At 42.8% G+C, this 27,103-nt stretch overlaps 1 protein-coding gene across 1 annotated transcript in view; it reads right to left on the bottom strand.

Annotated features, from left to right (window-relative positions):
* Nucleotides 1-5,504: 5,504 nt before the first annotated feature.
* pigk (phosphatidylinositol glycan anchor biosynthesis, class K) overlaps nucleotides 5,505-27,103 on the bottom strand; it is a 32,555-nt gene continuing 10,956 nt past the window's right edge. Inside the window, exons 10-11 of the mRNA XM_042106423.1 lie at nucleotides 18,763-18,838; nucleotides 5,505-6,687 (exon numbers count right to left, since the gene is read on the bottom strand). Coding sequence (XP_041962357.1) covers nucleotides 6,571-6,687; nucleotides 18,763-18,838 — 193 coding nt within the window. The 3' untranslated portion in view covers nucleotides 5,505-6,570. The remainder of the gene's footprint in view (nucleotides 6,688-18,762; nucleotides 18,839-27,103) is intronic.

Raw genomic sequence — 27,103 nt, 5'->3', positions numbered from 1 at the left:
ATACTCTTCTGTTAATGTAGATCTGGATTACGCTTCACTGCTGCCTGTGGAACATGTCAAAATGAACAATGTGACAATCTGCACAACTTCCTTTCAGAGGACTGGAGGATGATGGATGATGATGAATAATGATATAGTACTGTAATTATTTCTGATATACTAATAACTATAGTTTAATATTAAGTTTAATTAGCTCCCCCCTTATGATAGATGCCAAGATGTATTTGATGCACACAAATATATAATGCATGCCTATGCATGGGTTATGGTTCACTAAAGTCATAGAACAGCCAGAACTATATATATTATAAAAGCATACCCTGTACATGAAATATAACATCAATCAATTTATATTCCCATCTTCCACCACACTTTGCATAATACATAATATATTCTGTATAGGCGGATCTAGTGTGCAGTGTACCATTTAAAATCATATTCTTGTTTAATATGACCACAATTTGACATCAATTTCACCCCTGTGAATAGTAATTGAGATATAGCCATTTTGGTGGCCATTTTGAAAATGACCCCTTTCCCAAGGTCAGATTTCACTAGATTTATAGTATGTTATTTAGCATGTACCAGTACCAGAATCCATGAAAAAACCTTTTGTATCAATTTTTTTTGACGTTGAACCAGGGTAGGAATTTCACGGCGGCCACGTCGTTGCCTCTTGCGTTGGCCGTGAGGCCCCTTTGAAAATCAGAGGTTTACAGGCCACGGTGGCCTTGGTGCACCCTTCTTTCAATATTCTGCTTTGCATCCTACTAATAGCGATTTTTATTTAGCCTTTGGCTTGTCAAAATAATCTTAGCATTCACAGCGCAAATTAATTTAGTCTTTTACGCAGTGGAGAAAGTGACAGCGCAAGAAAGAAAGTGCATCCAAATTCACCCATTCATCTCAGTTGAACTACTGGCGAAGTAGCCTATTCATCACACAGACATCACAAGTATCACATGAAAGAGCTTTTTCTCAGCTTTTAAAGGAGAATTCCGGTGTGATATTGACCTAAAGTGTATTGAAACATGATACCGAGTGTGAACGTATGTCTCATAGCCCATCTCGACTTGTCCCCTGCACTCCAAAATCTGGCGCTAGTTAGCCGATGCTACCAACAACTTTTTCAGTAGTGGTGCTTCGGCATCGGGCTAGCCATGCAAATAAATCACTGTTTTACACCCATTTACGAGGCTCAATGTATCTCCACACTTCATTGGTAGACTTCCTAGGGCCCTGACATTTAAACGAGACATTGAGAACTTTGAAAAAGCACTGGTAGTTTACTTACAAGACGATTTATACAGACAGTATCTTCACGAAGTTTAACGTTTGCAGCCATCTTGAATTTAGTCACGATAAGTCGAGCAACGAGTAAGAATGAACAGGTATGATAAGGGATCAGATTCCAAAAATAATTCAGTCTAAATGCATGGATTCCAGTTTCTTCCAGTAGCAGCAACTGGAATCCATGCATTTCCACTGAATTATTTTTGGAATCTGATCCCTTATCATAGCTGTTCATTCTTACTTGTTGCTCGACTTATCGTGACTAAATTCAAGATGGCTGCAAACGCTAAACTTCGTGAAGATACTGTCTGTATAAATCGTCTTGTAAGTAAACTACCAGTGCTTTTTCAAAGTTCTCAATGTCTCGTTTTAAATGTCAGGGCCCTCGGAAGTCTACCAATGAAGTGTGGAGATACATTGAGCCTCGTAAATGGGTGTAAAACAGTGATTTATTTGCATGGCTAGCCCGATGCCGAAGCACCACTATTGAAAAAGATGTTGGTAGCATCGGCTAACTAGCGCCAGATTTTGCAGGGGACAAGCCGAGATGGGCTATGAGACATATGTTCACACTCGGTATCATGTTTCGATACACTTTAGGTCAATATCACACCGGAATTCTCCTTTAAACGATGTTACCCGATAATTGCTACATACATTCTACTGAAGGTTTTGCGTCCCATGATCTCCCAACCCATTAATCTCGGTGAAATACATCTTGTACAGCAGACCTTACCGAACCCAAAGGTGTAAAGCAGTCCCATGTACAGTTAGCGGTTCCAGAGTAATCCAGTTTTAAATTTGCAGTAAATTTCAACATGCATGGATGTCTCCAAATTTGGGCTTTAAGTTTTACAATGTGTTTAAATTGTTCCACATGATTTCATAACGGGCCAAATACAAAATAAATGTTACAAATATCGCCTACGACGCCTAGATATTGGTAAATCAGAGGACAGCTGACTGAGTTTGTGAAAGTAGCCTTAGCCTAATGATCACAAAATGCTAAGCATGCATCTAGGCTATTTGAGTTTCTTAAAGCTGAACTGTGGTTAAATTGTTCAATACATGATTTTATAATAAATTGTTCAAGACATGCTGAATTATGTAGCACATACATTTTGAGTTTAACGTTAACAACCCTTTTCCCAGTTTATGAAGTTCTACTTTGCTCATAGACGCACAACTTCATAAACTGTATGATATGTTGCCTTAGACTATGGTAGGCTAATGCAGCTACTGCTAGACTAGATAGATAGATACTTTAGTCATCCCAGACGTGTAACGTGAAGTCGTGCATTGATGTGATGTCTCCGTCCTGCAGGCGGTAGCCAGAGCGCTCTCCGCTGCCATGTGTGAATAAACAAACGTCCCCCCCATGTCCCCGGTATAACGTTATTGTGGGGTCCTTAGGAGGTATTTGAAATGACCAAATGCAAATGTCATTCGAGGGACCGGACGGTGACGTCCCCAGAAAGTCCTGCACCGGACGTCACGCAATAACCAAACGATAACTTGCTCCGGACATCAATAAGGTCAACGGAACGTCCGCTAGAGAACATGACGTTCGGGACCAATCGGGGACGTCGTGAATGTCGGGATAAGGTCCGGGGGACGTCCCGTGTTTGTCGGGTTGAAAGTGCACCTGACTGATGATGCATTTAAAAGTTAAGACCCAAGGCTAGCCTACTTATTGCTAAGGATATAGCCTAGGCTACACTGCAGCTAGAAGTTAGGGAAGCACCAAAGGCGAGGAGATGAGGAGGGCATTAGGCTATTGACTAAATTTAATTGAGACATACTACTATGTGCTAACGTTAACGTTACTGCCATCAAGCTGCAATGATTTGCCGCAAATGAATGCTGCCCAAATCGAGTCATCTTGTAGTGGTGCGTCAAGTAACGTAGGCCTAGCCTATATTCCGATCCGCTATTGATGACACGAAAAATAATAACGGTAGGCTTAAATTATTTGAAACTAAAGTAACGAGCCAGTTTTGTAAAATGTAAGGAGTAGAAAGTACCGATATTCGTGTTAAAATGTAAGGAGTAAAAGTAAAAAGTCGCCTCAAAAATAAATAGTAGGCTAAAGTAAAGTAAAAATATCTGAAAAATCTACTTAAGTAGGCTACAGTAACGAAGTATTTGTACTTCGTTACTTCCCATCTCTGTATTCTAACACTGATGCCATTTTTCTCCATTGAGCTTAAAAAAACACTGTGCCAGCAGCCAGCATTCGATCATCTATGAGGATTTTTTTTATTTTGGTCCTGCACTTTCCTGTTAGTCTGTGTCCTTCAAAGCCAAGAGCTGACACAAAAGATATGTTGACAAAAGATGGCAACCATCTCAGTTAGCTCTTTCCACCAGTCATTCAGTCAGGTTAAATACATGGATTTCTATGCAACGTCACGAAAACATGCATGCTCAACCAAGAGGCAGAAAGCACCTTAGAACAGCATAGAGCAATGCAAAAGTAGCATAGAAATCTAGACGCACACTAGCGGCAGCTAGTCTAGCAACTCTGCGTTGGCTTGTGAGCTCGAAAAATTAAACTTCTATCAGGCCAATCAAATCGTGTATAGAGTCGTTAGGCGGGCTTAACATAATGATTGATGGCAGAGTTGCAACGGTTTGGCTTGAATTCCCTGCTACTTGAAAACAAATAAGATAATGTTGCTGTTGGCGAAGAGTGTGATACGAGTTAAGCTTTTATTAAGTTGGCAAAAGTTTGAACTAGCCAACTAGCTCCGCTGGTGGGAAACTCATGGGACTAGCGCTGTCCTATTGCGCGCAGAGGGAATTTGAAAGACAACCCGAGATTATCCCGCCCCTCGGACTGAGCACTGCGAACGGTGAGTGCCCAGACCCTACATTTTAATGTGGGTCTGGCTCGTCAGGCTAATGCAATAGAGCACAAGAATAAAATGAGTTTTTGTGCTGAAAACTGCACCAATTCGAAATCACAGTGGTCAAAAATGACAAAATACGATGTTATATTATTAATGCAAATGAACGGCAAACTTTGAAATATAGTCTGAAATGAGATGTTATTATCATTGAGACAACAGGGGTATACAAAACAATCCGATTGTAGCTTACAGCAGCCAACTATTTAGGTTAAGTTTATAACGTTGTGGACGGCCACCAAGCGTCTTCTGCCCCACGGCTGCGCGCGCATCTAGTTTTGTTGGTAAACGGGAAATCCGTGTATTGTTGACATAGCCTACTTCAGGACTGAAATCAAACTCTTCAAACATTTACACACTGAGCTACATATTGACCACTGGTCAGAAATGTTGTTTCCCCACCATGACATCTTTTTCAAAACATTTCATCATTGATCAAATAGATAACATGCCTGAATAGTTCCTCTATTGTAGTATTGTATTGTATTGTAGTGAAAATTGACCTTCAACAAAGTGCACCAACCTGACAATAGTTGCTTTGAATACCTAACAACTGAATTTGCAGAAGAATGTACATAGTCTGAAATGTTCCATTCTAGCTAAATTACTTCAGTTTATTGCATAAGAAAAATGACCAACTCTATTCTATTAATCCTTTTTAAATAGCCTAATCAATGGAAACATCTTTATTTGCATTCACAACTCTCAAAATGGTTCTTATAATATCTACCAAGCCTCTTCATGTTCTTGGCACGTCTCTTGGCACACGGCCTGATCTTTTCCTCCAGAATCTCAAAGCGTTGATGGTAAATGAAGATGTTTCCATTGATTGTTTAAAAAGGGTATGAATAATTTTGGACATGCCATTTTTCATAAAAATGTTAAAAAAGATAAAAACGATTATTTTTTTGATTCCATGTTTCTACCACATTGTCTTACAACTTTTTGGTATGTGGCAGTGTCATTTTCAGTCAGAACAAACATATTGGTCAAGAGAAAATCAACATTACATCAATATTTGCATTATTCATTTGGGTATGAATAATTTTGTTCTTAAGGTTCGAATCCGACTTGGTCATTTCCCACACACACACTCATACGCACGCATGCAAGTATGCTTGTATGCACACAGGCATGCACAAACAAGCATACATAAAAGTTGCAAGAGTAGGAGATGGAAACAAATTGACCAGCGTGATTTATTTTTGCAGAGAGGATGTACAGGACTGAGCGGCAGTCATATTTTGTACCGCTATGCGGTACACCTAGTTACTTTTATTATGAAGCCCACACAACTCAAAGGAGCTCTCCAAGTGACTTTTTTTTCATTTTTATTTGAAGTGACACGTCAGAATGTCACTCAACAGAGAAATAATAAAACATCACCTTCAGCAAGAGCAAGGACAGAAAAAAAGAAAAACATGCAGTACAAGATTCACACATTGGTCTGAAACTGTTTGCAACAGCCAAGAAGCTGACACAGCACTACAAAAACTTTCACACACACCCAAGACATTCAACTGCAGCTCTTTAGAGATAAACAAAAAACAGTGTCGGTTGACAAAAAATGGCTCAAGCATATCAGTTTCATTCCTTAATTTAATAAAAGTCTTTATCCAGAGCTCAAATGCATCCATCTGGTGTAGGAACACTTACATTCCCCAAGCCATTACAGACTGTCTGAACTACATAATACATATCTTAAACGTTGAATGCAGTGCAAAAGTGTCTGTAGACTGCAGTAGTACAGTATTACAGAGCAGGACTCAACCCCATTCCCGGATCTTCCTCAGGAGCTATGACATTTCTATATGGCAAGAATAATATTCAAAAGGGTCAGTGGCCGCACTACCGGTATGGTCTGAAAATGGGAGAGAAAACGTACAGAAAAGAGTGTTCTTTGATGCCAGGTGCTGATTTGCAAGACAGAGAGCTCCATTACTGAACTATTAATTGAGTAAATATGCAGCAACACCGCAGGCCAGTGATTCATTTCCTCAGCACTCTAAATGCATTTAAAATCCCACAGCAAAAGGGTACGCTCCCTGCAGTTCACTACTACAGTTATGCATGAAAGGACACTGCTGCAGAGGGCAAAGTCAGTTTGTCAGCTGACACACAGGTATTAAGATAACTACAGTTTAGTGGGACTTGGAACAACAGTCAGAGATGTAGTCGAAAGAGTAAAAACAAATTTGAACAGTTCCCGAAAGGTATTCAAGTATTTCCTTGAGAGACCTGACTCTCTTTGTGCTCGCCACTGGACACAGAAGCAACAAGGGTGAAGAGAAGTTCTCCACACAGTTCTCCAGCCCATGCCACTCGTTCTCCACACAGTTTCTTCTCTCTCTCTCTCTCTCTCTCGCTCTCAGAAGATGTGCTTGAGGTGTTTGATGCCGTAGGTCTTGAAGAAAACGAGCAGGATGAGGGTCCAGAGGCCCAGGATGAAGCCGTCGGGCGGGTGCCAGTCCTTCTGCTTGGGTTTCTAGGGGGGGACACAGCTGATTAGCATTCAGGGTCTGTGGTGCCAACGCCAGGACAAGACGGCATACAGAGCTCACACGGACTGTCCTTAGCATGCACACACATGCACACACACACACACACACACACACACACACACACACACACACACACACACACACACACACACAAACACACACACACAAACACACACAGACACAGACACCTAAACACTCTCGCTCTCCTACACAAACACATACATATTTTGCACACACACATACATAGGCATGTGTGCATCCAGCTCCTGAGTCCTCCTCATGGTCCTGTGTATCGTCATTATACTTTTAAATTCTCCTGTGCATTAAACAAGCAGTGGCAGGAGAGCATTTACATTCTAATGCAGCCCGAATATTCCACTGAAAGCAGAAAGAGTTCACCTCTAAAAGGAAAGTCCTCATAACTTTTCCAATTACATTACCAGAGAAAGGAAGCAGTGCACGTGGGAGAGAGAGAGAGAGAGAGAGAGAGAGAGAGAGAGAGAGAGAGAGAGAGAGAGAGAGAGAGAGAGAGAGGGAGGGAGGGAAGGAGGCAGTAGAGAGAGCAAGAAAACAGGAAGGAGGGAAGAAACAAGACAAAAAAAGGAAGAGTGTGATTAGCCGTGGTGAGATGTAAGAGGGGAGAGTGTGATTAGCCGTGGTTGCTGGCCGGCATGGGAGACGCAGATAAAGCCAGGAGGTGGACATGCTGGAGCGCTGTAGTACAGACGGCCCCGCCATCCTCATCGTGCAACGCACGCACGCGCACACAAAGCACTGATTTCCCCATGAGGTGAGGCCAGTGAGTATCAGCCAGAAGAGAGCCTCCCACACACACACACACACACACACACACACACACACACACACACACACACACACACACAAACAGTATCCCCCTCTAGACATGACATGACAAAGAGGTTGAGAGAGAGCAGAGAGAGCAGGGAAGAGAAGATGTGAGAAGAGATTACCAGAGGAGAGGTGGAGTGGAGAGAAATCAACACGAAAATAAGTGAGTCTGTTTGAGACTAGAGAGACATGGACTTGTTCCGCTAAGGTTTCTCCACCACCGAGAACCCTGACTGTACACGCACACACACATACATACACACACTATCTGCTAGGGCCAATGAGACTGAGGGGCTGATGTACAAGACGGCACAAATAGCAAGTTTTTCTGTCCACGTGAATGCTGGAATTGCATGGAATTGACTGACATTTTCACTTCATCAAGATAACAGCACTCATCACTGCCCGCCAATGGCCACGGTGCCATGACCGGTATAATTCAATCACAAGCGCAGTTGAATGGAGTCAACCAATGACAACATTAAAAGGAATCAAAAGTTTAGCGGTCATGAAGTAATACAGTACATGATAAAAAGATGTCAACAAGCAGAGAGATAATGCAGAGCTGTAGTTCCACTCCACTTTGAAAAAAATACTCTATCAGAGCACGTAGGCTATGACAGATTTAATAGTCTAGCAAGTAGGAAAGTGAATGACGTCAAAGTAAGACAATAGAAAGCCAAATAAAAGTTAAGGTTGCTTTTGACAGTACAAAGAAGCCTTACTGGTGCTCTGAATACTGATTCTTTGGTCTCTTGAAGTATTCATTTAACCGCAATTTGGATTACACCTGCTTTTATAAGGTAGAAAATGTTCACTGCAAAACAGACATGTGCTGTTTTCATCCATATGCTGGGTTACCTAATCAATGGCTATTAACACTCCTCTTATGTTTTTGCACTTTCCCCCTCGATCTTCCCATTGCATTGCATTGCAAATGCATGTGGCAGGCAAAACACAATGCTACGTTTTAAGGTGTACATAACATCTGACACGTGTGGAAATTTCTTAGTACATCTGGCCCTTGGCCTTGAGGTGTGTGTGTGTGTGTGTGTGTCCGCTCGCTCGCTCGCTCACTCGCTCACTCACTCACTCGCTCGCTCGCTGGGAGACCAGATGATGACTAGTGTGAGGGGTGAGAAAGCATGTTGACCTTCTCTTCATGTGAGCAAGAAGGGGTATGTGAGTGTGTGTGTGTGTGTGTGTGTGTGTGTGTGTGTGTGTGTGTGTGTGTGTGTGTGTGTGTGTGTGTGTGTGACTGAGTGTAGCCCATCAGGAGCACCACAGGCAGCGGGGAGTGGTCTGACTGATGCCTCATGACAGGGAGCAGTGGCTACGGTCGACGGGAGCAGCTTCACAAGCTCAAGACACACATTCATCAAAATAACTACACACACACTCACACTACAATAGCCTAGCACACAATAGAAGACACATACTGAGAAGCAGAAAAGCACAGAGCTCAGAGTCTGCTCTCACACACCAATCATGGTGCTAACAAGAAGCAGATGGATCAGCACACAATACAGAATAGTATACACTCAATTTTTTATCATGACACACGCACACACACACACACACACACACACACACATACACACACACTCATTCATATATAGTTCATGGCATATACTTAAATGCGGTCGCACAAAAACAAATCACAAATGCATGACAGCACAGTTATATCTGCACATAATGCAGAGTGGCAGATGCTCCAATTTTCATTGTAGGCTACAGACGGTGCGCATGCACAATCACACACGCACACACACACACACACACACACACACACACACACACACACACACACACACACACGCAGAGCAGCTACTCCAATTGGCAGCCTCATTCCCCACACACCTCAGCCTCTCACTGGATGTGAGCAAATGAGGACCAGAGGCCTGTGGCCTGTAAGGATGGAACCCCCCCCCCCACTGCCCTCCATTTCAGGCCTGCTCAGCGCACACCTGCACTCCAGGACCCCCAACCCAATCAAACCTGGGGTTGCGTAACTCCATGACAACCAGCTGATCGATATAGACCCTGTGTAGGCCTGCACAAGCTGCATCTCGGATAATTACTCAATCAGACAGCGCTCTTTAGTGTGGACCTATAATTCCATCCTACTAACATGCATGTGTGGGTGTGAACGTGCGTGCGAGGTTACTGCTGAGAATACTACATCACATCCTACTAAAGTAAAAGATAATAGAAAGCTTTCATAGTTGCCACAGTCTACTTCTGACAACACCACCTCCACTGCCCTTGTCAGAATCACAACAAACCCCACACAAATACTAAATAAATATACGCTACAGATTCATAGATCCATTAGGACATGAATGGCTAGAATGCTTTGATGTTCAGTCATGTTTGATATTCAAGTAGTGAACACACACACACACACACACACAAAATTGACAATGTCAAGCAATTAAAATTCGTACCAGACATGACACGAGTGGCAACTATCCATTTTCTACCTTCTCTCCTGATTTCCTATGGCCATATGGTAAAAACAACAGGCTGTCGTTCTGCCCGTGTAACAAACAAAGCCTGGCTGATGGGACTTCCCAAGCACCCCATCACCATCAGGCCAGATAAGGACTACCTCAGCCCGGCCAGTCCACCATCGGGACCCGAAGAGCCGCCACAAGGAACAGAAGTGCCTGCTCACCACCATCCTGGGAATCCAGGACCTTTCTCAACACACTCGCTCGGAGAGATGGAAAGGGGCAGGTTGGATTCCGGGCTGTTCCATAGAAAAGTGGAGCTGGGACAGCTGAGATGGAGAGCACCTGGCGGGCTGCTGCCACAGACAAGAGACAGCCGTAGAGGTGTGTGTGTGTGTGTGTGTGTGTGTGTGTGTGTGTGTGTGTGTGTGTGTGTGTGTGTGTATATGTATGTACTGTATATGTGTATGTATGTGTATGTATGTATGTGTCTGTGTGTGTGTGTGTGTGTGTATGTATATGTATGTACTGTATATGTGTATGTATGTATGTGTCTGTGTGTGTGTGTGTGTGTGTGTGTGAGTGAGAGAGAATCTGAGTGTGTATGTATGTATGTGTGTGTGCTTGTGCGTGTGTGTGTGTGTGTGTGCGCGCAAGTGAAAGAGAGGTTTTCTCCGGCGCCTATACGTCAATATGCATGACATTCAAAGCAGTGTGAGCAGCTCAGCGAGGGAGCCATTGTATGGAGAGAAAGAACAGAGGCTGGATGACTGGAGCCCAAAACGCTCCAAGGGTGGAGAGATGCAGCGTGAGACGCGGCAATGGCTGTTCACAAATGGGCCTGATGCGTTCACATTGATTTACACGCTTACAGAGTGCCTCCAAAGCAACTTAGAACACAGCGATTTCCTTAATTTACATAAATATCTATTCTTTCAAAGCACAAAACTCACAACTTGGCAATTCTAGCATTTCATTTTAGCAGTTGAACCGATATAACGTAAGTTATACAGTGTTTTTCCTCCTCTGTTTTATTTTGTGATTTCTTTTTAAGAGGATACAGTTTTTAAATGTTGACATTATTAATTCTCAAGCACTATTTAATTGCACTTATTACACGGCTCTTCACAAGACAAGTAGAACGCTCCATTGGCTTGAATGGGATTTCCCAAAGTTCTACAGTAAAATATGTAAGGGATAATGTATAGAACGCCGGTCATTACTGGGAAAATAAGTCCCGACAGGGCGAACCGGACCCCGACGCGCAGCGGACTTATTTTCCCAGTAATGACCGGCGTTCTATACATTATCCCTTACTTACAGTATGAGGCATCTCAATCCAACTGCTAAATCACACGAATAGCTGCAGTAGATAGAGTAGATGGAAGCATTACTGTACATCAGAAGACTATTCAGAGCATCAGCACATAATACAGCTCTTACTAACTACAAGGTCTTACGCTCTGGTCAGAGGAAATCCCATTAAAATTCAAATAAATGACACAAAAGACTGTGATGGACGCTTAGAAGGTGAAAAGAGATGGACATCACCATTCATAGAGAGGACTGTTAGATTATGACTGAAATTACAGAGCCATTGCATCAGGGGTCCAATCATCCCTTGTGCTACCTTTTGCCTCATCTGTGGCAACCACATGATTATTCAGCCTAGTTTCGCATTCCCTTTTATGATACCACGACTCGCACCTTTGCTTATGAATATCAAACGGAAGTCATTTCTTCCTCCATTTTTTTTCATGAGCTAATGAAGGCAACTCTCAGAACGTTCTGTGTGATGTCTTCAAAACATTTTTTTTTATCTCTCTACTTCTACACGTCTCTGCAGACCCTGGCGAACATAAGCGATGAACCAACCACTGACCCGGTGAGGGACAGGCAGGGAACGGGAACCTGGAGGGTGGAGGGCTCGCAAACACATACCATGAAACAGAAGAGCATCTGGGTCAGTCAGCGTTAGGATAGGTTAGGTCACATGCTAGGGAAACTGAGTGACAGGTCACTAGCACATACAGTACTCTCCAGAATTATTGGCACCTCTGCTAAAGTTGACAAAAAATAATATAAAAAATAATCTGTTGGTGATGTATTGTAAAAAAATAGGAAAAATCCAACCTTGAAGGAAAGCAAATTTATTTTGAGAAAATAAATATTATTTTGAGAAAATCTCATAAAGAAAGAAATATTTTTTCTTACAAAAACACGTTGCTCATATTGGCATATACAAAACCTAACAAAAGCATTTTCCTATCTAATTTCAATTTATTTAAGTTAATCAGAGTGTCTGTTAACTTTCAGAAGTAGTAGACTTTTTTTTTCACTATGGTATGAAAATAAAGTCACACAGAGGCTAAACTTAAATAAAAAGAAAGTGTGTTGACATTTGTAAGTCAGAGAATGTCTATGAAAACTAGGTACTTTGTTGAAAATGCCTATATTCACAGTTAAAACAATGATTAAAACAGTGGTTCCCAAACTACGGCCTGCGGCCCAGATACGGCCCGCCACCTCATTTTGGGTGGCCCCCCAAAACATGTCCGCGGTATGTAGCATCTGGCCCGCATGGGAGTACGACATCGTCGAACTATAACTTCCGTAATTTCCCCCATTCATTCATGTAATACTCTTTTTGTCCACTGGTGGTTGTTTTGGCGCTGTTTTGCGTTTGCCATCGAAAACGGAATGAAACGTAGGCCTACCTGCAAACAATGCAAGAGGCTGACTGCATTAGTGCTCAAAGTATTCTAGAAGTGTATCAATTAATTTTTAATAACTAACTAAGTCAAGTCATATTTCTGGGACTTTCTGGGATTATTATTTCTATTTTTTATTCACTCGTTCAAATGTTCATACAAATTCATCAAGTTCTCATCAGGTGAGTGAAAGTGGTCATTTCAGATGTTTTTGCCTGCACTTTATAAAACTCTCATAGTTTGAGAACTTCAAATTATTTGTAGGATATTGCTTGTTCACAACTTGAGCTGTGTATGCAAAGTTCAGAGTTCACACATTTTGGATAAAATGTTAAAGTCTTTTTATTAGTATTATTTCATTTGAGCTACATTTTACACTGATATGGCATGATGGCAATATAAACACAGCTAATAATGGTATTAAATTGCAGTAGCCTATGATTAAATGTAATGGAATATTCAACTAAGGTAGACTGCTGTTGTTCACAGCACTAAGCTATTTATGTTTACTAATATACTCCGAATCTCTGGCCCTCTCTTAGAGCCAGGCATAGTGAGCTGGCCCTCGGAAGAAAAAGTTTGGGGACCACTGGATTAAAAGGTTCTAATCATCTGGAAATGTGACAAAAATACTTGGGCAAAGACCCATGGTTATCTTGCCCCCACGTACAGTATGGAGGATGGTAAATTCCATAAGAACCACTGTTGGAGAGTTACAGACAAAGGTATCATCTTGGGGTCACCAAATCCCCCAAAATAATCTTCAAAAGTGACCTCACTGCTAATAGATTATTTAGAGGGCATGCCAGGTAAAAGCCTGTCCAGTCATTTAATTACCAATGTAAACGGCAGGAGTTACTGAATGGTAAAGTGACTGTCTGGAAGGGTGGTCTATTGTCAGATGAAATGAAAATTGCACTCTTTGGCTAGAAACACTTTAGGTGTGCTTGGCATACATAGAAGAATGACTATACTGAAAAGAACCCCATGCCTAATGATAATTATGGTGGAGGGGCTGTGCTATTGTGGGGCTGTTTTTATTCCCAAAGGCCTTGGGAACCGAATTAAGGTGCATGGTAACATGAACACCAAGGAAAAACCTGAAAATTTTCAAAGGAAATATGTCAATCTCTGCCAAGACACTAAAAGTTGGTCATGATTGGATCATTCATCAGGTCAATGAACCAAAACAAACTTCCATATCAAAACAAATATGGTTTGCTGAACACAAAATCAAGCTTCGGGCATTGCCATCTCAGTCCCCTGATCTAAACTCCATAGAAAAACAGTGGGGTGAGTCAAAGAGGAGAATGCAAGTGTGGACCTAGGAATCTGGACGATCTGGGGGGATTTTGTAAGAACGAACGGTCTTAAATCCCTTGCTTTGTATTCTCCAACTTTATGTGGTGTCATAGGAGAATATTACAAGCTGTTTTTTTGGCAAAGGGAGGCTTAAGAATGTATTACAAGCAGGGGTGCCGTGTTTTTGTTAAAAATATTTATTTCTTTATAAGATTTTCCTTTTTCTCAATATAAATTTGCTTTCCTTCAAGGTTGGATTTTTCCTAATTTTTTTCATTGTGAGATTACAATAAATCAAAAACAGATTATTTTTTATACCGGTTTTTAGTCAACTTTAGCAGAGGTGCCAATAATTCTGGAGGGTACTGTATGTCACATCTTTAAAATGTTCAAATGTTATGTATTTACCAGACATCCTACACTGTATTCAGACATAGAGATAACAACTGTGTTGATACTGAAAAGCACTACCTTTTCCAACCAGAACATTGAGAAGAAAAATTCATTAAGAATAGTACCGATATAAGCAGAATCGACAATGGCATCAACACTGATAAAAAAATCCTATAAACTCTCTTAGCTTGAAATAGGTGGGGCTGGTGAAGGGGATCCAATCGGTAGGGACTCCGGAAAAGAGCTGAATCATGTCTCAGAAATATCACAAAATAAGCCTCATTTGCTCTTTCTCATTCACTCGCTGGACTGCTGTTTTCATAATAAGGAGATGTGGGCTTTCTTCTGTTGTTTTTTTTTTCAACTCACAGCCTACAAATGCCTGAACCACACAGTGACCCTGAAATGTTCAGTGCTTCCAGAGCAACGGTCTTGCCTTGCCCCACCCCGTGATGGTCTGTTGCAGATGTCAACTGTTTGACATGTAGGCGCCTCATAACACGTCATGTCGCCATGGAAAATACAGCCCTTCATCTACATACATTAGATGGCACATCAATAGGCAGCATTAAAAAGGACCACTGGTCCATTAGATACATAATGTGTGATTTTATAGGACTTCAGTCACATTTACATTCAGTTATGCATTAAAGGCTTTTATCCAAAGCAAACTAGCACATTAAAGGCACACAATATCAGAATCAGACCCATCAGTACATGTTCATAGCAGTAATTGGACCAGTGACCTTGAGCCTAAATGCTTTGCTCTGAGAGAAAAGGCTGAGCTGCAGAATAAGTAGCTGAAACAGATAGTTTAGGTGTGTGTACATACAGTACAACTCATACAAGCTACAAACTAAATAGCTAAGACTCAAAAACATACTTCTAGCAAAGTATTAACAGTTCAAAACAAACACTGTAACAGTATATTTTGTGAAGTTTAGTTATTGTAATTTCTGGATTTGAGAGGATGACAATAACAGCTTAACAATGAGAATTGAATCCATACTTTTGGTTCTGGGTCAACAGCAACATTTTTGGTAACTTAGCAACCAGGAAGACTAAGACTGCTGCTAATATCACCTGTCCTTGGTGTTGCATTTCCAGGAAAGATTATGTATGCTGGCCCTTAGTCAAGGCTAAACCTCATCCTGTGTTCTTGCCCTGTTTGAGCTGCATTGACACATTGTTCCAAAGTAGCTACAACAGGAACACAAATCAGTGGAGAGAATGGATTGCTCTCAGTGCTACACATAAATCAGTCAATCAAATGTGCAGTTTTATGTGTGTCTGTGTAGACCATGTGTCTATGTGTGTGTGTGTAGACTATGGTGAAAGTGTGTGTGTGTGTGTGTGTGTGTGTGTGTGTGTGTGTGTGTGTGTGTGTGTGTGTGTGTGTGTGTGTGTGTGTGTGTTGAGAGCGTAGGTCATATCGACCTCCCGCAGGTGAACTCCTGCCCGCTGGCGTGAGGGCTGTGCTCTGCATGTGATTGAAACCCAGCTGGGGGGCAGCTGATGGAGCCGGACCCCACAGACTGCTGGGCAGGCGCCTGGGATTCATGACCACTGGTCAAAGTCCTAACTCTGACCACCATCATCACTAGCACCACCACCCTGCCGCCTCTCCCATGCAGCCCACACTGCCCAACAGGCTCCATCTCAATGCTGTATTGACTCAGGGCCACGCCGCATTGTCCAGACTGAAGAGGCGAGGCTTACGCTGACCTGCACAGATGAATCTGAAGTATACTTATAAGCTAGACATTACTCTCGCCAGATGCTGGCCGCTGGCTTACATTGTTAGCGCTTTTAATTGAACCATGCAACAACAACCAGGGCGCCCTGCAGGTAGCGCAAACGAGAAAATGACAAAAATCAGGAAAGTGGAATGAGAAAAGAGGGAAAGAGAAAAGGGAATGAGAAGAGAAGGAATGGAGAGATCTATCTCTCTCTCTCTCTCTCTCTCTCTGATTCACATCAACCTACATACCCTGCTGGAGTGAATTAATGTCCTCGTACTGGAACAGAAAAATATACAACTGGTGGTGAGAGCAAATGCCCCATCCCCTCAGCTCTCTCTTCACCTTCTGTTTTTCTGCTCCTTTCATCTCTCTCTCTCTCTCTCTCTCTCTCTCTCTCAAATTGTAAATCCCAGCTGCATTAGGTGGACAGACTAGACTGGAGGTCTTTTCATAAGGAGTGGGGGGGCAAGCGGGGCTGACCTTGGTGGAGATGAACCAGAACTTTCCACACACCTGCCGCCACAAAAAAAAATCTCCCAAACTCATCCCCCCTCCACTCTCTCCCAAAGTCCACTCACATGGCCCCATCTGGGTACGCCTGGAGATGCTGCTAAGGCCCCATCTGGGTACGCCTGGAGATGCTGCTAAGGCACCTCTTAAATCTCAAGACTTCAGTGTACAAATATCCATCAGACTTGTTAGTACTGTAGATGTGTCTTAGATTCCACTTCAATTAAATTAATTTGATGTAGGAACTCCTCTTATCGCCAACTTCCAACATAGTGGGTACCCATTTAGCACCAAGGGCTCTTACCTGCGAGTCGAGACAACAACATTACATAGTGCATTCCAGATCGACCACCAGTGTCAGGGACTCTATGCTCACTCTGTGGCATCAAAATAAGTTTGCAGCTTTTATTTTAAGGTTAACAGAACTACATTTGAATTACATAGGAAAGAGGCGCTCTGCAAGGCATCATTATTTCATACTTGCTGAAACATGTACTTGTACATGTATTACTTTAGCACTTTTGTGTGTTCTTATTCTGAGTGGAAATGTTGAGAACTATATCTTGTGGTTATGGCATCTGTACACTGAAATGTAAAGTAGGGACGTAACCCTTTCAGTCCCAGTAATGATATTTATATCTTTGGGCATCAGCTAATGCAGTGCAACAAGCCCTTTCTTTTTAGCTGCCTTCTAGCAAAATACCAGGTCTACCAACTCAAACCAAAAGCATGACGTAGCATGCACACATAAACATAGAGTTCTGTAGAATTAAAATGAATAATTTGGCCACATAGATTGGCCGCATTGTCACCTACTTCTGATCCAGCTATTTCGGTTATCCAAGCCAATCTTAACCTGAACACAACTGATGAACTGTTAAAAGACTATGATCAATTGGTTTTGAATCTGTCTGGTTGGAATAAATACTTGTACTGGGATCTATGTTTACAGTGCCAATTTCTTAACTAGATGTACCGCAGAGCGGTACAAAATATGACCGCCGCCCAGTCCAGCACATTTTTTCCAAAAAAAAAAAAATCACGCTGAAAGGCCTATATGACTCTAACTGTCTCACTAAATTGCATTACACTCAATTCTCACTGGTATCTGCTAGACAACAAGTACCAAAACATGATTAGTTCATAGATTTCACATGTAAAATTCATTTTATACAACCCCACACCCATCTTGCCTGTTCATAATTCTGAGAAATTCTTGAATTGTGTGCATGTGTGCGTGCACACGTTTATGTTTATGTGTGTGGGTGCGTGCTTGTGTGTTTGTCTGCGTATGTGTGTTTGTGCATGTGCATGCATGCGTACATATGTCTACTGTGTGAGTATGTGTCATACGTATGATTACTGTGAATGTATGTGTGTGCGTGTGTATCTGTTTATGCACGTGTGCACATGGAATGGGTTAACATGACCCCTGGAGGCAAACATACAGAAAAAATTGGTCATCCTAGGCCCTACGGTTCTCAAGATATTCACAGAAAACTGTGTCTGCCCTACCCTCCTTTCGGGGGGTCCAGTACAGCAGGGGGCCTACAGATCAAAACGAAAAACGATGGTTCCATGCTATCCATGTGGGGTTACATGCCCACCAAGTTTCGTGTACCCCGGTCTTTCAGTGTCCCGGGAATCCTTGTTGGTGTACGGTCACTAAATGTACACATACATTATTTTATTGTAAGGCCCCCCATGAACGAAAGTTCACAAAACTTGGCATGCATTTGGAGGGTGTCATAATGATCCTACACTTTCAATTTCGTGCAGTTTTGACCATGTCAGCCAGAGATATTGTGATGAAAACACCTAATTTTTTGCTTTTTCATTTTTAACTAGGTGGCGCTATACAGTAACATTCCACGAAACTTGGCGTGCATTCAGAGGGTGTCATAATGATCCTACACTTCCAATTTCGTGCAGTTTTGACTATGTTAGGTCACAGATACGCTGCGCGGCGGTCATAATAAAACAAACGTGCACAATGTAGGTGTCCTTTCCTAAATTCATGAGGTCTACCAACACCCCAACAAACACCCACATGTTAGCAATCAGACAGGAGCCTTCTGGAGACAGAAACAAAAGCTCACCTGGTGAATGATCTCAGCCACAGGCAGCTGGTTCACATAGGTGAACGTCTGACTGGGACGCTCCTCTGTGAAGAGCCTGGAGAAGAAAGCACAAACAAGACAGGCAGTCAGTCAGATGGATCTGCAGCTGAGAGCTCGTTGTGCCAACAAAAGCCTCGGCTGGCTCCAAAGTACAGTTTAATGAGCAGGAACACAACAGTGCTTCCTTCACTGAAATGGGCCTGTGCTGGCTTGTGTCAACGCGCACACACACACACACACACACACACACACACACACACACAGTGAAAAATCGATACAATAGGAGACAGAAGTGGAGATGCTGTTCTGATTCAAACATAATAAAGGTTGTATCGATTATTCATGCAAGGAACACAGCAGAGACTGGGTTAAATGTTCACCTGCAACAACTCTGCCTGAGAGTGAAAGACCACATGCTAGACAAAGCAAGAGTAATCTGAAAACAGAACAGAAATGGGGAGAAGAAACAAGAGACCAACAAGCAAGGGCATGGTGTTCAGCAGGCAGCACCAAAGCCCCATTCAGCTTACGGGGCAGAGACAGGGCCGGACAGGACTGAGACGAGACAGACAGACACACAGACAGACAGGGCCCTGCAGAAGGATTTAAGATGGATGGGGAGAGACACAAAAACAGCCCTAATAATGTCCTCAGAGATGTTAAGGGGCGGGTGGGGAATGGTGGGGCTGCGGCAGAGTGGAACGGAGAAAAAAAATGTAGAGTGACTTTAAGGTGAGGAAGTAAGTAGGGAAGTAGAGAAAAAGTAAGTAAAGAGTAAAGACACAGGAAAGAGTAAAATTAAAGAGTGCAATAGAGAAAGAGAGAGAGATGCTGGGAGAAGGGAGGGAGTGTCATAGAGAGAGAGAGATGTAGAGAGAGAGAGAGAGAGAGAGAGATGCTGGGAGAACGGAGGGAGTGTCATAGAGAGAGAGAGATGTAGAGAGAGAGAGAGAGAGAGAGAGAGAGATGCTGGGAGAAGGGAGGGAGTGCAATAGAGAGAGAGAGAGAGATGCAGGAGAAGGGAGAGAGAGAGAGAGAGAGAAAGAGAGAGAGATGCCGGGAGAAGGGAGGGAGTGTCATAGAGAGAGAGAGATGTAGAGAGAGAGAGAGAGAAAGAGAGAGATGCTGGGAGAACGGAGGGAGTGTCATAGAGAGAGAGAGATGTAGAGAGAGAGAGAGAGAGAGAGAGAGAGAGAGAGAGAGAGAGATGCTGGGAGAAGGGAGGGAGTGCAATAGAGAGAGAGAGAGAGATGCAGGAGAAGGGAGAGAGAGAGAGAGAGAGAAAGAGAGAGAGATGCCGGGAGAAGGGAGGGAGTGTCATAGAGAGAGAGAGATGTAGAGAGAGAGAGAGAGAAAGAGAGAGAGATGCTGGGAGAAGGGAGGGAGTGTCATAGAGAGAGAGAGATGTAGAGAGAGAGAGAGAGAAAGAGAGAGAGATGCTGGGAGAAGGGAGGGAGTGTCATAGAGAGAGAGAGATGTAGAGAGAGAAAGAGAGAGAGATGCTGGGAGAAGGGAGGGAGTGCAATAGAGAGAGAGAGAGATGCAGGAGAAGGGAGAGAGAGAGAGAGAGAGAGAGAAAGAGAGAGAGATGCCGGGAGAAGGGAGGGAGTGTCATAGAGAGAGAGAGAGAGAGAGAGAGAGAGAGAGAGAGAGAGAGAGATGCAGGAGAAGGGAGAGAGAGAGAGAAAGAGAGAGAGATGCCAGGAGAAGGGAGAGAGAGAGAGAGAGAGATGCAGGAGAAGGGAGAGAGAGAGAGAGAAAGAGAAAGAGAGATGCCGGGAAGGGAGAGAGAGAGAGAGAGAGAGAGAGAGAGAGAAAGAGAGAGAGATGCCGGGAGAAGGGAGAGAGAGAGAGAAATAACGGGAGAAGGGAGAGAGAATGATGGCGGATGATAGACGGAGTGCTAGAGAGATGAGGAGAGTGAGTCATGTGCTCCATACAGACCACAACCCCATCAATTCCCACCAGGTCAGATTAGCTTCTGACTATCGCTCCAATGCAATAACTGTGCTCTCTCACTCCCCGTTCCTCCAATATCATCGTCTCCCTCTCAGACATGCTTCACGGTGTACTAAAAACACCCTGAAATAGAGAACAAAAGCAAGTTTAATTAGGAAAAAAGGAAAAAAAACACCCTACATAACATTTTGCCAGGCCTGGCAACAGGTGATTGACAAGTAATTTCAAAAGTGTCTGGTGAAAAGCCAGGATATCTTCTGCCACACAGCACACCCCTTTCAAGAATAGGCTGGCAGCCAACTGGGTAACAAAGCAGAGGCCAGAATAGCAGGGCAGCCAACACATCTCAGTCACAGCATTGTGTGCACCAGAGGAAGAATACATCTGTGTGTGTAAACCCATGAGGGAATGCCTGAATTGAATGTTTGAATTGAATGAATGAATGTTTGAATTGAATGAATTGAATGAATGAATGAATGAACGAACGGATAAACGAATGAACGGAAGAATGAATGAATGAATTAATTAATTAATTAATGAACGAACGAATGAACAAACGGATAAATGAATGAACGAAAGAATGAATGAACGAACGGATAAATGAATGAATGAATGAATGAATGAATGAACGAACATCTGTATGTTTAATTGACATCAAATAGCGGACAGGATGGGCAGCCACGTGAGCCCAGCAGCACTGCTGCGGTTGTCCACTGCACTTCATCAGACTGTCTAACCCCTGCCTGCCAACTCTCTCCACTCCACTCCAGTCAAGAGCCCAGACCATGGCACTCATCTTTATATTCCCTCCCTCTCTGACTCTCCCATCGGTAACCATCTATCGGTAACCATCCAAGCTCTCACCTGCTCAGAATGCCGAGTGCTGAACTGCTGGTGAAGAACTAGGTGAACTTTGAGATGGGGGCATTCTCCATACGCTTTGTGCGCATCGTGTTCTAAGTGCAGTGCCACAACTGATTCGAAAACACAGCTAAATTCAGCATCAGTAGAGTTAAAAATTAAATATTTAACAGCATTTTCCAAACGCCGCCCCTATTGCCGCTGTGCTTTGAAGCCTCAGGCTAATCAATAACAGTGCTCACTCTGACATCAGTATTGCTTAGCACCTATTAACAAAACAGCCTTACGAACTGGGCATGACAGATCACTAGCCCTGTGCAACTCACTTTTTGGAGCCTTTTAAAATAGCTTTCTGCTATGAAAAATTGCATTTTCAAAAAGCGAATGATGTCAAAAAGTTGAGACAGTATTTGAGGTCAACAACCAATCAATAGTTGATAGCCAATGATAGCCTTCCCATCCTCCTGTTTCCCATGCTGATTATCTGGGATTGCTTATGGTTGGGTCTGAGCCAACAGGCTTGTGCTGATGTACAGAGCCTGGACCCTGTACAAATACCAGAGATGTCTTGAGCACAGACACTGAATGGTCAGCTAGAGGGCCAACGAGAGCAATACACTGAATTTGAAAAAAGTGTCAAATTCAAAGTGTCAATTTCATTATAAGGAAAAGTGCCCTTGTGATTTGGCTGCACAGATAATACACATCCACCCATGAATGAAGCCAGCTACACTGAAGAGGCTCTGTATATAACTCTGTCTCAACCACGGCACCTCGCTATAGACCGGTTTTCCATCGTTCCTTTCAGTCAAAGATGCTTGGAGAAGAAGCAGAAAATGTGCAAAGGTGCAATTCAAAGACAAATGGGGAGAGAAAATGAACAATACAGTACATACAAGCATACAGGGGTGCACTGGGAGACTAGACCAAGGCAATGGCTGTTTGTGTGGTTGGGGGGGGCGGGGGAGATGGAGAAAGAACATTCTAAAGACATGCGTGGGAGACTGCATGAAGAATTTCAATTCAATTTCTTGACAATGGTTGTTGAAGTTGGAGAGATTAGGCGTCAACAATAGACACACAGCAGAAAATGTCTACTCCACAGTATAATTACTGGTCTAAAACTTATAAGGTGCTTGTTGGGATTGCATTAGGAGGCCTGTGTGATTGCTTTTATCAGATCCGTTGTATGGTCAGCACATATCTCGAGCAAAGTATGCAGGGGGAAACAGCAGCAATTGAGATTTCCCTCAGTGTAGTGAGGAGTGATTTATTCTCCATTTGGTTACAGCTACAGACATTTCATTAGAGCCAGGCTGCAATCTTCGATGCATAGTCAACATCATCACCCTCAGCAAACTGGCGCTACAATGCAATCTCATAAAAGTCTTAGACCCGCACATAATAAAGTGAAGAGGGGGAGTCTATTAAAATGTCCTCCACATAAAATGCAATTTACTTAATGGACGCCCTGCAAAGGCTGCTGGGTGGGAAAACATGGCCGCCCTGAGAACAGAACGTAGGTGTGTGTGTGTGTGTGTGTTGGTGGGGTGGGAGCAAAGTAAAGCATTATAGGTATTTTAGTTGCAAACAAACAGAGAGATGCATGATCTGTATGATGACAAAAAACTAGTTTAGGAGTCAAGCTACCACAAGCACTTCTGCATTTCTTAGCTGAGTAAATAAAATATATAACACGCTAAAGATGCCATTTTCAAACTTTAATTAACAGCCAGCTATTTTTAGCGACTGCTATTGCACTTTAAATTATGTACACCGGCAAGTGACACAAAGCCTGCAATATAAAATATTTCTATTGCACAAGCACTGTGTATATGTTAACCTATTTTCACATGGTCTATTTTTAACAGCACATTTCCTCAGCCAAATCCTGATAAGAATGTGATCCATCAGCACCAGACATATGCACAGTGGACTCGAGGCTTCCAGCGACTAGCAGACAGACTCACAAATGGGAACAACTCCAGAAATAAACTCCTGCCCTTGACCACACCTGCCCTAGTCCTAGACAGGGCACGCACCATTAATGCAGGACAGCTCCTTTGCTCTGTTGCCTAGTTCTGTCACACAAACCCACTCATGAAGACACATTCGCATGCCCACATAAACACACTAGTGGACAGCTTGCCCAGGGCACAGTGGATGCAAAGCAGCCTTCTGCATTATTTTGAACGGGAGAATCCAGGTCAGGAGGCATATAGATGGTATTCTGTGGTTCACAAATCTGGATGACAACAGCCAGTGGCCACAATGACGAAACAGATGTAATAGATTCTGTGCAGCACAATGACTTAAACAACCATAGCAGGTCAGAGAGAGTTTGTCTTATTTTTTTCTTAACTGTTCTGCATTTCTGCAAGACATTTTTATTGCTGTAAGTTATTTTCTTCTTCCATTTTTTTCAACAAATGTCTTGGAGCAGCCTTTTTAAAACAAATGTCTTGAAGCAGCCGGTGTTTGTGCAAGCATCTGTGTGGAAGGCTCCTAGTGAAAGGGTACACAAGGTCCCTACGGTACCCTAGCGTAGGCAGCATAGGCAGTGGTGGCTGGGGCTGGTCTCCATCCCAGAGGCCATCATGGTGAACCTGGCCCGCTTGCTTGTCAGCTGTCGCACCGGCAGAGACATCTCCCTCTGGGAGTTATCCAGATGGTTCTAGCTTTGGTTGCTGGTGTCTCCCCGGCAGACACCTCTATCACTGCTGGGCCAGTGGGGCGGACGTCTAGGTAGCTGGCTCCACAGAAATATAAACGTGAATACCGCAATAAGCTCTTGAGAACATACTTCTAGACTGAACTTGCCATTGGCAGGATCTAAACTGAGCGGCAAACCTATGTTTATTACTGGCTTCAGGAACGCATCGCTGTTCCTCCCTGCGTTGAACTTCACCAATTCGTCTGCTAGTGAGAAGCCAGTTGCGAAGTGGCCCCCCAACCAACCAAATTTGCCTGCAAATGATTGGGAAGTGTTTGCAACCCCGTGGCTAGGTGACAATACCATAGAAGCACAAAATCTATATTTCACTGGCTAATAAATTGGCGACCATCTCCAGAGCTCGGTACATTGGAAACTTGCATTACTTGTAGACATAAAAATCCAATACACTGCAGTGCCATCAGGATAGTAAAACACACATTTGTATTGACATACCAACTGTCAATTACTTCTCCAAATGGGCCCTGGGAGATTGTTAACGCGCATGACGAACTTCACGGGGGTAGAGGACGGCACTCCGACGTGTTTGTTTGTTAGCTAGTTTGGAATTAATGACGCGTCTGTGACCTTGAGAATCCTGGAAGAATGAATTATGAGAGGAGAAAAGAACAAACAAGCCAGCAAGCGACTGAGAAAAGATGCCCTCTGAGCTCCTCAGAGAAATGAGGTGTAAATGGATTCATAGAGGGGGGGAGTGTGCTTAGTATCTCAGCTTCCCATTGCAGATGTTCAAATGTTTGCTTAGTTCCATCCGCGCAGTGAATGGCGCCCCGGGCGTCATTCCACTACTGATAGAGAGAGAGCTGCATCTCAGCAGACAAAGTTCTAAATGAGCACTGTGCCTTGATAAGACAAAATCTTGAATAAGAATTATACTTCATATCACTTGTGCCATCTATGTGTGTGTGTGTGTGTGTGTGTGTGTGTGTGTGTGTGTGTGTGTGTGTGTGTGTGAGGGATCATGCTAATAGAACATAATGGACCAGCTCAACAGGGGGCCTTGTTGAAAGACATTGACCGTCCTACCAGACAAAACAAGATCTATTTACTCCATCTAGTGGTCAGGCACTGAAATCACCTCAAGAATGTTTTTCACTGTTCTTTGCCCTGGTTACGCATTCAATCCTTTCATCCATTCAAAGGCTTAACATCAACTCTCTGTTTAAAAGATTGAGCCAAGATTATGAATTCAATATTGTGAAAATTAAATATTTGACCAGCCTAAAACCCGAAAGCAATGTGACTTGAGGAGACGTGTTCTGCACTTTACAATTCCAGACTGTTTACCTGCTAGGAGTTAAATCTCAAGGGCATTTAAAACCATGTACGATAAAAATCCATGAGAAATGTCTTTGGCGTCACAAACACAAATGTCTCTGGCTATAAGCGAATTCTCATTTAAGATCAATCAGAGAAATTCACACCCGACATTCTCCTACCGACTGCACCTTCACTCCAGTTTTTTCAACCCCACAGAAGGCCACTTAGTTCTTTTCTTCTCCAGACTGGCAATTTCAGACAAAAAAGCTCCAATTTTCCAGTAGCTACTCAGATTTAGTGTTAAAAAGCAGGGTGGCCTGCTGTTGCTTGCGTCAGAGTCAGACTGGCAGATGTTAACACTGATCGGCCTTCTAAGCAGGCCTACAATAAGTTCCACAAATCAACATTCTTTGTCACATCATCAGTACATCTACTGCTTTAGCCTACGTTCTTATTACAGAGATTATTACACAATGGAAACAAAGGTGAAAAATCCAACCTTAAAGGAGAGGAGCACATTCTGAGGAAAAACACTACCTCATAAACATTATTGGCACTCACATTGACCCTGACAAGACAATCTAAAAACAAAATACAACTAAAGCTTTTATCCATTTAGTGTCAGAGTGCCTATGAACTTTCAAGCAGTAATTCATGACTTCCTGTTTCACAAAGGTATAAAAAATAAAGTGACTGAGAACTTCAACTGCCCCTATCATTCTTCAACATGGGAAAGACAACGCAATACAGAATTCAAAAGTGACCTCCATGCTAGCAGATTATTCAAAACATGACTATACAGAAAAGAACCCCATGCCTACTGATAAGTATGATGGAAGGTCTATGATGATGTGGGGCTGTTTTTAATTCCAAAGGCCCTGGGAAATTCATTAGGGAACATGGCATCATGGACTCCATAAAATACCAGGCCATTTTAAATCAGAATCTGTCTCTCTGAAACTGAAAGTTGGTCATGATTGAATCATCTAGCAGGTCAATCAATCAAAGCATATGTCTAGATCCAACACAAAAATGGTAGGCTGGGTAAACACAGAAGAACCTGTTAGCAAATTTGAGTTTGCTCTGCAGGTCGCTCTGGAGAGGGTCCCATTGATGCCAATTTCCGAATCACAACCGCTTATCCGGCATGGGGCAGGAGTACAGTTAGCAACACTGTTCAACACACAACGGGACTGATGGCATCAGTGTTATAAAATATGTATTTTCTTTGGAATTGAGCAATCAACTGCATTTAACACTTTTGTTTACAAGATAGATGCATTTGGTATACTTTATATAATGTACCAGTTTCAGTACCAGTGTCATTTCATTGCTGGTTACGTCAAGTGCTGCCACTAACGAATAATTTTCTAACAACTAATCTTTCGACTAATCTTTGATTAGTCGACTAATCCAAACAACTAATTTTTTATTTTTTTTTAAATGAAGTGTTTGTTATTTCGTTGTGTCCATTTTATTTTGAACTCAACTGAAGGGCCAAAACAT

This window comes from Alosa sapidissima, chromosome 1 (assembly GCF_018492685.1).
Source record: "Alosa sapidissima isolate fAloSap1 chromosome 1, fAloSap1.pri, whole genome shotgun sequence".
Classification (NCBI taxonomy): Eukaryota; Metazoa; Chordata; class Actinopteri; order Clupeiformes; family Clupeidae; genus Alosa; species Alosa sapidissima.
This window is presented reverse-complemented; position numbering and strand designations above follow the sequence as displayed.